The sequence below is a fragment of the Papilio polytes genome, unplaced genomic scaffold (genome assembly GCF_000836215.1).
Source record: "Papilio polytes unplaced genomic scaffold, Ppol_1.0 DF821289.1, whole genome shotgun sequence".
Classification (NCBI taxonomy): Eukaryota; Metazoa; Arthropoda; class Insecta; order Lepidoptera; family Papilionidae; genus Papilio; species Papilio polytes.
In genome coordinates, this window is record NW_013527915.1 from 5,423,750 (window position 1) to 5,436,027 (window position 12,278).

The 12,278-nt window shown below is 32.1% G+C and overlaps 2 protein-coding genes across 4 annotated transcripts; both read left to right on the forward strand.

Moving 5' to 3' along the window:
* Nucleotides 1-1,131: 1,131 nt before the first annotated feature.
* Nucleotides 1,132-3,135, forward strand: LOC106109182 (eukaryotic translation initiation factor 1A, X-chromosomal). The gene is made up of 2 exons (XM_013290588.1): nucleotides 1,132-1,724; nucleotides 2,884-3,135. Exon 1 carries the CDS (start codon nucleotides 1,253-1,255, stop codon nucleotides 1,697-1,699), a length of 447 nt encoding a protein of 148 aa, XP_013146042.1. The 5' UTR covers nucleotides 1,132-1,252; the 3' UTR covers nucleotides 1,700-1,724; nucleotides 2,884-3,135.
* A 1,772-nt stretch (nucleotides 3,136-4,907) lies between these two features.
* LOC106109324 (A-kinase anchor protein 1, mitochondrial) lies at nucleotides 4,908-12,247 on the forward strand. 3 transcript variants are annotated; one of them, XM_013290779.1, is made up of 9 exons: nucleotides 4,909-5,087; nucleotides 6,059-6,277; nucleotides 6,512-6,930; nucleotides 7,007-7,247; nucleotides 7,323-7,462; nucleotides 8,024-8,201; nucleotides 8,793-9,011; nucleotides 9,914-10,047; nucleotides 10,503-12,247. In XM_013290779.1, the coding sequence occupies exons 2-9, from the start codon at nucleotides 6,085-6,087 to the stop codon at nucleotides 10,572-10,574; spliced, it is 1,596 nt and encodes a 531-aa protein (XP_013146233.1). In that variant the 5' UTR covers nucleotides 4,909-5,087; nucleotides 6,059-6,084; the 3' UTR covers nucleotides 10,575-12,247. The 3 variants fall into 3 exon arrangements, with proteins under 3 accessions (XP_013146231.1, XP_013146233.1, XP_013146232.1); XM_013290777.1 differs by having other exon boundaries at nucleotides 4,908-5,087; nucleotides 6,059-6,930; XM_013290778.1 differs by lacking the exon at nucleotides 4,909-5,087 and adding an exon at nucleotides 5,448-5,555 and having other exon boundaries at nucleotides 6,059-6,930.
* Nucleotides 12,248-12,278: the final 31 nt, after the last annotated feature.

Genomic DNA, 12,278 nt, shown 5'->3' on the forward strand with positions numbered 1-12,278 from the left:
TTATGAATACATATAATCTGATAATTCTTTAAATATTAATGAAATTCTAAAACTTGATATAACTGTAATCAAACAACATACGAAATCACAAAAATTGTAACTTCAAGCAAAATTATTTTCAAGGTTTAGGAATTTTATCGATAATATTACGAATACAGATTTTATGTAAGTATGATTTAGATAGTGTTATTCATTTAATCAAGACAGTAATGATTTATTCATGATTTTCTCATTGAATACACAACACTTCTATTTGTTAATGTGACCTTTAATTTGATAACTTGCTAATTTTAGCAGTTTTCTTTATGATTATAACTAGCTGTTGCTCGCGACTTCGTCCACGTGAAATTAAGAAATAATAAAAATATAGCCTATGTTACTCACCGATAAATTGCCTTTCTAACAGTGAAAGAATTTTAAAAGTCGTCGCTGTAGTTTATGAGTTACTTTAATACATACAAAAATACAAATATTTCCTCTTTATGAAAAGTAAGTGTAAATGAATATATTGGTTGATCCGTATTGCAACTCGTATGCATAAAAAGCATGGTTTTTACCTATGTAACAGGCACAGACACTACGCCGCTGTAATTAGTGCGAGCGAACGCTACATCAGAGACGGGCCCTCAGACCTCTCGTATCTTCAAGTGGCCCTACTGCCTGCGACACCAAGCTGAATGATATCGTCATTACCATCTTTCCTTCAACTTTATTTACTAGCTATGCTTTACCTAAAAAAATAATCGTAGGTTTTCAGAATTTACTTGTAGTTATGTATACTGAAATGCGTAGAAGAGTCTGACTACTGTTCGTTTGTATATTTTTGTTAAGAGAATTATTGACTGGTTTTATAAATTTTTCATACATATCATACTTTTTGCACGTTTCCCCATTTCTTTGTCGTAACTCCCAGAAATTAGAAAATTCAAATTTGTTGGTATTCTAATTCGTACTTCATCAAAATTTAGCCGTTAAGGCGATATGGTCTAACATCCATCCGTACATCTATCTAAACTTTTCGCATTTATCATATTAGTAAGATTATCACATATCATGTTGCATAAATTCTTTCATAATCTTTTGCAAAATTTTTAGTCTGTGCCGTTTTGACTATACTCTTTGGTTAAAATTACTCTATGGTTGCGCGACACGACTGATTGTCAAGTCAAGCGCTTCTGTCAATCAACATAGCAAATTTATTAGATTTCCGTAATTATAATTGTATATGTTTTTACTCAAGATAATCTAAACAATGCCGAAAAATAAAGGAAAAGGAGGTAAAAACAGAAGGAGGGGGAAGAATGAAAACGAAACTGAAAAACGCGAGTTGGTCTTCAAAGAAGACGGACAAGAGTACGCCCAAGTCACAAAGATGCTCGGTAATGGCCGCTTGGAGGCCATGTGCTTTGATGGCATAAAACGTCTATGTCATATTCGAGGGAAATTAAGAAAAAAGGTATGGATAAACCAAGGAGATATTATACTAATCGGTCTACGAGATTATCAAGATGCCAAAGCAGATGTCATCCTGAAATATACTCCCGATGAGGCAAGAAATCTTAAAACGTATGGAGAGTTCCCAGAAACAGTACGCATCAATGAGACTGTTGTCTATTCTGTTGACGGTCTGGACGAGGACATTGAATTTGGAGACGAAGTCAGTTCAGAAGATGAAGCTGATGCAGTAGATGCTATATAATACCATTCTTATGTATACATCTACCGTAAGTTTATGTAAATTTATTTTCTGTTATTAAAATAAATTGCCTATAAGTCTTGTTCACAAAATTATTGTGTTACGCATATTAGCAAATTGTCTAGTTTTATGGGACAAGCGCTATATTCAAACTTAGATGATTCAATAACATATCTAAGATTTCTAGTATCATTTATTTTAAAGACTACTAATCTCGGACACCTATCACAATAGATATACAAAGGAAACCAAGCACAACATTCCTTAAATTTCTTATGGATCATCTTTAAAGAATATAAAAATAAGGAATGTATATAATTAAATTATAGTAAAAAACCTGTTTGTTTTATTTTTAAAAGCAATACAGTATTTTTTACTTTTCTGATCTTTTTATTTTGGGTTATTTATTAGGTGTATGAGTGCATTGTACATAACATACCCTTGTAAAGTGCTTTTCTTTAGGACAGTGACATGTTCAAAATGAAGCTCCACCAGTAGTGGCCAACTTGATTCTTGTGTTTGTATTTGTTTTAATGTAACACTTTTTAAAAATTCCAGTATATGTGCAACTCCATTGTGCCCTTTTATGATACTTTTAATTTATAATAAGTTTAAGCAGATATGTGTTTACAAATTAATTTCACAAACATAAAGCAAACTAAGGGATGGTTTATTGGTCCTTTGGGCTTCTATAAAAATGTGTTTTGAATATGATAACTTTTAGTCATCTAACCCTTTGTTAAATCCTTTTTCCCGTATCCATATTTATTATTAAATGATGGCATTAAGTTAAAATTAAAACCACATTTGTTGGATAAATGGAACATACTTCTCTTTGATACTTTTTAATGTAAGTTATTCATAAGGTGATGTTGCCACTTGGACAGATATTTTTCTTGCAGACTACCTGTTAACTTAGTTTAAATTCTCACATGCACTTTACAGTATCTGTTAAAAAAGTAAAAAAATCAATAATTAAATTGTTTAAACATTTGTGAGACATTCCGCTACTGGAAAATAGATGTGAGTGATAGTCGTTTGATATTTAGTTATAACTCAGTGATAATTTAGTGCTGAAAAGGAGAATTAGATGGTCTATTAAAAGGTTATTAGCTACATATTAATAATTATTTATTTCTCTTGTGTTATGGATATTTAATTAATTTTTATACATATTTTAATTTCAGAGATGTCATTCTGGGCTGATTAGCGACTATTGAGAAACAACTGAATAGGTCCTGTATGGTGCATACATGTTCAATTGATATGTATGATCAAATCTAGCTTGGTTTCTAAGAAAACTTTGCTGACAATCAAACAAAGCAGCTCAATTTCCGCCACTACTATTGTATTACTTTTTTCATTTCTACCAATATCCCTTTTTGACCAACTTCCCAAAAGAAGGAGGTACTCAGTTTGTCTATATGTTTTTTTTTTTGTATATAATATTTATGTAATGTAAGTTTTTAATAAATTTGAAAAACTAATCTATACAACAATTATTTATAACTTTATTGGATACTTAACAATTTTATAGACATATCTGAAAGTAAAAATGTAATCCAATCTCTGTATTTAATGTAATAGAATAAAAGGGTAAAATATATGCTGCATACAACATCAAATTATTAGTATTCTAAAAGTAAGCTGATGTTTATGAGAGTGAAGTCATTTCTGAAGAAGGGTAGATAAAAAGCAATTTTGTTTATGGTTAGATCTTGTAAACAGGTATTTAATGGTAAAGAGCCTCTAACAAACTCAATAAGCTTTATCTCATTTCTACATTTGTTACTGAACGATCGTAACTGTTGTCTCTTTGAAATTTGCCCAGTTGTAGCAAATAGCACTAATTTTACTAATTCACAAATTAGTTATGATTGAGATGCCGTGATACCTCGAAAATGTTCATCAATTGTGATTGGAGGCAGGCCTTTTGGAGAAAATTTACATGTCAGTTGCCGATTAGACGACTGTGTTTGGTTATGTGCTAAAAATGCGCTAGTTACGAAGAATGGCACAGTCCAAGATTTACACCTATACTAATTTCGAAAAACAGTTCCCATCTTATCACACTAATCCGATGAGAAGTTCGGAGCCTACTCTAAGTTAGGAGTCTTAAGGCCTTAATCAATCCATATGGATTGGACATATGTCCCTGAGGCATTCGGAGCCTACCGTAAGTAAGGGGTGACTAGGTCATAGTCAACCACGCTGGCCACTGCGTGTTGGTTGACTTCACATATATCTGAATTTCTTCTCCAATGTGTACAGTTTGCATCACGATGTTTTCCTTCACCGTAAGAACGTCGGGTAAATTATGTACATATGAAATTCGCAAATCACACCCAAGATTACAAGTCAAGTGCTTACACTGAGGGTTGTTTGACTTCACACAAATCTCAGCATTTTTCACGTGCAGGTTGCATCGCAATATTTTCTTTTGCCGTAAGAACGCCGAGAAAATGTAAGTGAAATTCTAAAATCGGACAACACATTGATATGTAACGGGATTTGAACCCAGGTCCTGCAGAATACAAGTAAAGTGTTAACACCTGAGCTGCCAACACACTTTTAGTGTCTCTAGATATAATTGCTTTTGTTACGATAAGGAATGAATATATTTTGTTGGTCGATAGCCAAGGTCTAGCAAAAGATTTATATAATTGTAAATGCAAAGTTCAAATGGCTACACACACCAACAACTTTAGCAAATAGTATTGTTTTATTTTGAAGATTTAACTGATTGAATAAAAAATAAGTGGTCTATCTATTAAATAAAGAACACTCAAAAAGAAATTCCTCATAATTATGGATCAAACGAAGTTAATTGTAAGTATTAAAATAAAGTGGCATTATCAACACAAATGTGATCAACTACAGTTTCAAACCGTATGATCTCGGAGGACTGAAATAATTTATTGTCTTAAAGTATGACTATTTCAGTATTTAATAATGAATAACATAATTATTGGTTTTGTTTTCTTAATATGAAGCATCTTTACCATGTACTCATGGACTTTCATCCATTATCTTCTTGCGCACTTACACATGGACATGGATTTTATGCCTGTTTTACATTAAAGCAGTAGTTTTGATTGGTCTCAATCAGAAAAAGTATTAAATTCAGTTAATTATTTTTAGTGTATCTGTGGTTCCATGCGAAAAGGAGGGCAATCGTTTTTTTCTGTGCTTTAGAATGTTGCCAACTTGTACCTTAGTAGTCGCCATATTGGATTTTGTTGTGCTTCGGTCGAAAACATTGTGAGCACGTGGATTGTTAGATTTTAATTTTGGGCTAAATTTTTTAGTTAATAATACCATTTGGTGAAGTCATTTGCTTTGTTATTAATTCGGCGTTTTATAGTGCAATCGTTTTTATTTGGATACCAACGTAAGTTTATAGTAAACGTGTCTACCGGCAACTAATCTTTCTGGTTAAGATTCAGATCACGGGTCCAACCTCTACATCAAATATTTTTTTGGTTGTGATTTAGTTACTTTTAAGTAAATAGGTGATCTAATTAGACAATACTTTTTTGACAGCTTATTCTAGTCTGAATTGACATTCCTAAAATTGCGTAACTTTTCATTTTACAATTTCGTGTGCGCTTACGTGTTGTCCGTGAAGGTTTTTACAGCTCGTGACCCTCGCCGGACAACATATTACGTACACGTTGAAAAGACCAAAAGCACATGGTTTCCATTACGCTTATTGGCTTTGAGAAAGTGCTGTGTACGTGTCTTATAACTGTCAAGCACTAATCGTGATTGTAGCGATTGTAGATTTAATTAGTCCACACCTGAAACGTGCAAGTTGTTTCTTAACTTTCATAATTTTTATTCGTAGCGGTTAAAAATGGTTATTTTTTTGTTACTTTATTCTATAAAATAATCTTATCTTCCTAGTTCTATTTTTGTTATTGATAAACTACATTAACCTAATTTTGTATGTTCACAAAAAACATGTGACTTTTGTTATTGTAGTAAGTGGGACTTTCCTAAAAGCCTAAAACAGTGATTAATTAATTTAGAACAATTTGTGTTTGTATTTTGGTTTAAGTTATTTATTAGTCGGTTTTTATTTTTTGTTTCAAATCCACTTTCTAAAATGCCGATTTCCTAACCTCAATTTTTTTTGAATCGCAGATTGTTTTTAGTATTATACTACTTTAAAATATTGAGTAGTAGATGTTTTTTATTTAGAAGTAGATGTTTTTAAAGTTCGTGAGTGTTTTGAAAAGTTTAGAATATTATTTTTGTAATTAAAGTTACGATATAATTATTATCACATGCTTTCAATAAATATTGGGAGATGGGTAATATTTGACATAATTTTGTAATTTCTTTTTAATTTCCATTTAGGTTTCTGGTAAAAGTGGCTCGATACAATGGCACCTTGTCGTCAGCTGCTTATGTGGTCAGTGCCATCAATAGCAGTGTTAATTGGCATATTTTGGTTCAAGAAAAAGAGAGAATATGCCAAATCTGACCCAGGAGGAAGAGAAAGAATAAAAAGTTTAAAAGAGGAATTAGCAGAAGTGTTAAATGCTCAGGCTGAATTGAACAGGACATCTCCTCTGGGTAAGGCTGAACGATCAATAATTAAATCTGCTCCAATAGACATAATCCCAAAAGGTAGCGGATCACAAAGATCTTCTTTTGAACTGACCGATGAAGAGGTTGACTTAGAAATAGAGAAGATAATAAGAAAGAAATCTCTTGAAAAAGATAAGAAATTATCAGTGGAAGTAGGGAAACAGTATATTAATAACAGTTCATATGTTTCTTCAAATTTGAATCATACCCCTGTTGCAGTGAAAGAATCTATAGCACATACATTTTCACCACTACAAACAGAAATGTCTTGCAACAAAGGTGATATGACACTGGACTCAAAAGTCAGTGTTCCTGATGTTAACATCATAGAAAAACAACATTCAGAAGATGAGTCTGTGACAGAACTTTTGCATCAAGATAGTACAAATTTTGATAATAACAAAACTGAAGATATTTCCACTGAAGATGGAGATATGGTCAATGACCATGATGATCTTAATATTAACAATAATTTAAATGATAATAATATTAATGAACCTAGTGAAAGTAATGAAAGCAATAATACTTACTCATCACAGACTAGAAGAATTTCAGAGAGGGATTCGGCAAATCATAGTCCCGTAGATCCTTTGTTAGCTAGTCCTTCAATGTGTCATTTTTCAGATAGTCACAGCGAGGTTTGTAATAAATTCTTAATTAAAACAATATACTAATTTTTATTTCTATTGTGTCATTATAATTTTGTATTTTTAGGGATCAAGTGATAGTGGTAAAGGATGTTCAGAAGCAGCTAGTCCACCCCCGGCCAATTTAAATATGGTTCCTTCGGATTCTGGCCTTAGAATACATCAGTTTATAATTCCTCAGACCCTTGTTGGTCTATTAATAGGCAAACACGGATCATTTGTTAACCAAATTAAAGCTAAAACTGGCGCAAGTGTTTATGTAAGAAGACATCCAGATTCTGTTAAACAGAAAATTTGTGCAGTAGAAGGTAACAAGTGTTTTAAGGTTATTTTTATTAGATTTAAAATGTATCTCCTCTATATTGTCTTTTATTGTATTTCAGGGACTCAAAATGAAATTGAGGCAGCTATAGATATGATAAAAGAAAAATTCCCAGAAAAGAGATTCCCCAATTTTTCAATTCAAGAAATTAGTGCAGAACTATATCAAAGACTAGCACCTTTTATACCAGAATTTCTTCAAGTAAGTTATATTATATAAGCATATTGCCAAAAGTTACTTAGAATATTAAATTAGTAAGACTTGTCAATGAAAATTCAGTTGTTTCATACTACATATATCAAAAATCTAAAATAATACAGTATATAAGGAAACAATCCAGTATATACAAATTATGTATACACACTCTTTTGTATGCATGTCTGTCTTGGCACTTTAGTATAAGGTAAGAAAACTTAATATTTGCCGTTTTAAGTATTGACAATGTTTTGATAACTTTTTTTTTTTTTGTTTAATATAAATGTCAGTTATTAAATAAAATATTAATCTGTCATTTTTAGTGTCTTGACATAAAACAAAGTTTTTAGCTTTTTGAATTTTTGAATTCCTGAAAAAAATAATTAAAACATCAATTACTATATTTTTTTTTATTTATTAAACTGTAAATATGTATACTCCATAGGTGCAGAAAATTTAAAATAACCATCTTTAGAATGAAAATATTTTTTAACATACACTTTATTTATTTTCTGTTCAAACGTCATTAAGCAATTATAAGAATTACTAAAAATATTAATTTAACAGTTGCAGCTTGTGGAATCTGTGAACAATGACACCATAATGACGTGCCTGGTGAGCGCGGGACACTTCTTCCTGCAGCAGCCGCTGCACCCCACCTTCCCGTCGCTGCACGCGCTGCACCGTCTCATGGCCGCCACGTACCAGAACCCGGACGTGCCCTCCCTGCCGCGCCCGGTGAAAGGTACCCCACCCCACCCTGCCACACATTGCCACACATTACCGCACTCTGCCCTTGACATTTGAGAACGCTTTAAATCTTACCATTATGTAAACGTGTTAACATTCCTATGCATATATTTGCATTGTCGAAATATTGCAAGTTTTACGAGATTTTTGTCTTTTCATGTTCTTTCAACTTTATTTTTTGTTTATTACAGTGTTTTAAAATTTAATTAAACAAAATAGTGGATAAATTTCAATATAAATTTATTATAATTTTTGTTTTGAAAAATAAAATGTAATAGGTTTATCACATGTTTTTATTTACTAAATAAATTTATTAACACATTGAAAATATTTATTCACACAGACACCTAATTTAAAAAAAAGTGCAATTGATTAGTATTATGCATTTTATTCCTAAATAGTAATATTTGAAGATAGCAATAATTTTTGTTTTGTGAAGAGGATGTTATATTCGACAAATACAAATGTACTTCGCAGTAGTTATATAAATAAGTCTATAGAGTATCTAATAAATTGTAAATATTGTAATTGTTTTGTATATTTAAATTAAATGTATATGATTAAGTAAGGTTTATAATATCTGCAGAGGGGTCGATCTGCGCAGCGCCCACAGAGAACAACTGGTACCGCGCACAAGTTATATCTACGTCGGAGGAAAACGACACGTCTGTGGTGAAGCTGGTCGACTTTGGAGGTTACCTCACCGTTGACAATGACCAGCTCAAGCAGATACGTTCAGACTTCATGACTCTGCCTTTCCAGGCTACAGAAGCCCTTTTAGCATTTGTCAAACCCGCCAACAATGGTTAGTATTCATTTATATTTTATCAGCTTTTGTCCACAACTTTATATAATTATAAAAAACTTAATAAGTAGGCAGACGTTCCTCCAGAGTTTGTTCCTATGTATATCATACCTTTCCTTCTAATACATATTATACCTATTAATTGGCATTTATACATTAGTAAGAAGTAAGAAAAAAGGACAAAGAACAGCAAGTTGAATAGTCAAAATAATCCAACTATTAGAGACATCTGCAATGTAACAGGAATAACAGATCTCTTGCACCAGCTATCAAAAGGTGTACACTCTTTTCTTGAAGGTCCCTAAGTGCACTTGGTGGACTTGAAATAAAGTTGAGTTTTGTTTCTAACAACTGTCTATGTTACTGTCTGTTGTTTTTATATAACCTAGTTTCAAGAAGGTATCAAATGATTTAAATTTATCTTATCTTAACATGATTTATGTTTACACAAGTTTCGTTTACCTTACAAAAAATGTCGGTTTTTAGAGATACCAGAAAATGTTGTGTATGAATCATTTGTTTTTAACAAATTTAATTGCCGATCCAATAATAAAAAAACTTCGTGATACTGAGAATGGTCTCATACTACTTTTATTCCAAAAGCGTGATGTTTACGATCAGTTTAAATTTCATATTGCGATAATTTTTGATTACCTTTATTAATATGTTAAATAAAAAACCCGTATTCCTAATTTCTTAATTTTTCGTCCATAAAATTAAACACATTTCAAATAATACAGAAAATCAAGTTCTGAAGTACCCAAAATTTAAATCCTTATATTATTCTGTTTATGGGCTATTCCTGAGCAAACCATAATAAGGCTCTCTTAACAGATATGTTTTTGGTTCTCTTAACAGATTTATTTTTTGTTTGTTAACACATACATAATAAAAATGTGCAGAGGAGGATTGGAGCAGCGAGGCGCTGCGCATAATGGCGGGCCTGACGGCGGGCCAGCTGCTGCACGCGCAGGTCGCCGGCTACGACGAGGCCGGCCTGCCGCTCGTGCATCTCTACCTTACACTCAACCCACAGGTATGACTTCCCTTAGTGAACCTCCATACACTCGCCCTACAAATGTATCTACCTATAATGCAATATGATTGAGTAATTGAGTAAAATGGTCCATTACAATGGAGTGCATAAGATTACCATAAGTATATATTTCCAATTAATGAACCTTCACCTTACAGTCAACCTGCAGGTGTATATTCCAATATTGTCTGTCACTCATCTCACTTCACTCATGTCTTGCTAATGTCATCTTTCTCATCCTTCAACTAAATATCTCTCATTGTAATTTTTTCAACAGTTCATTTGTTCTAGTTTTTCTTTTTGATAATGTCGCCATAGCTAAAAATATACATTAATACTCAAATTGATAGACAATGGATCTTTTTAAGAATTGCAATTTTAAGTATAATGAGTTACGAGTGGCCATGATGAGAGTAGACTTTGAGCGTGTAATGATGTGGAATGTGTCAATGCAGCAAGTAATATTCCTGAACCGCGAGCTGGTGGAGCGCGGGCTGGCGGAGTGGGACGTGCCGGCGGACTCGTGAGCGCGGGCGCATTCTCCACTATCTTAAGAAACGCAGTTTCCAATGTGAGTTGTCACTGTCTTACGTTCCTCCGTTCAAACACCAACTGGATAATGTTTAAATTATTTAATGATTTTTACGACTGGTAATGTTAGTTGTGTTTTGACACGACCTGTAACAAAATATACTTATTTTACACGTCAACTTGTTTCAGTTTTAATTTTATTAGCTTAAATTCAGATGCTGCTATGATCTTTATTGTAAGGTTTGAAGAAATTCTTCCTCGCGGCTTTTATCTAAAATCATCTATAATTTGCAATAATGTTGCTTTAGGATACGTAAGTTAATTTTAGATCACAAATTGGCTCGTTCATTTTTAATTCTATAATTATATTTCTAATGATTTCTGAATGGTCAGGATGCTCATTGTAATACTGCCCGGTGCATTTCTGTGTAATGTTGAAGACATATTTATGAAGAGAACTATTCAACTTTGAATGATTACATTAATTTGTATTTTAACCATGTGCTTTAAGACTGCTTAAATTGTGCCTTTTAAAGTGATATCCGTTACTGCAGCCTTAATACAATATACGAATTAAACCGCTAAAATATACAAACCACAATATTCTGATGGAAATTGCAATAAATATGTTACGTATAATCGACTGTTATAATAAATATAGTTATTGTAGATTATTTGTATAATACCTATGTAAAATAAGAAAGTAGAAGTATAATGTTGCGTGTTTGCCTTAGTGAAGATGTAGTTCAAATTGTGTAAAAGTGGCGGAACATCCATACATTCAGAAACAATGACGATTGAATTTGACTTGTATGAAGGTAAACAAAGTTACGTGTACGATGACCGAAATAAACTTGTTAATGCATTTGTGCATATTAATAAAAAACAATTATTGTGAAAAACTAAAGTTTTAAAGTACTCAATGTCTTGTGGGAAAGATGTACACATGAAATAAATAATAAATTGACTGTCATATTTATTCTGTCATTAAACTCTCAAATGTATTTTGGTTGTATGGAAGCTCCGTCCGCTGGTTGTAGTCTGGTTACGAATTTGACAAAGATTTTCATGTCTTCATTCAACAGTTCCATCCTCAATTTACCTTTGATAATTGTTATCTACTAGAAATCTAGAGCTTGTTACGAGTTAGCTTTTGCTCTTTAAAGTTGTTATCACTTAAATGTTTAGAAAGTAAAAACTATTTTCATACCACAAATGTATCAGCTTTGATCTACAGTGACAATGATAGTGCATTGACAATCTTTGAGCAAATTAGTTATAATGAGCATTTCAATATTCCTGACTTAATGTAAATAATATTAAGTAATAAGTAGTGATCTAAACAGTTTTGATTTTTTAGTTTGAAATTCAGTATTTTTTAAGGTTAGGTGTTCTTTTCATAGAGATTTATGATAATGTAGTGTACTTGTTGGAAGCTACACTTAGCTTAAGATACAAGTATAATTTTGTAGTTTTGTAGGTATTTTTGAGAAGCTATGTGTTTTTTTTTTGTTTATTTATAATCAAGTCCACCAACTTTGGTTTTCACGGCCGTAGCTGTTGGTAATCAGTTGGTTTACTGTATACCTGCTCTCCTTTTGCATTTTGTTGACGTCGATTGTACATATACTAATATATTTGCGGTTAAATAAATTATCGTTTTAAAAAATCAGTTTGATTATTTGACACAGAAATTCCTA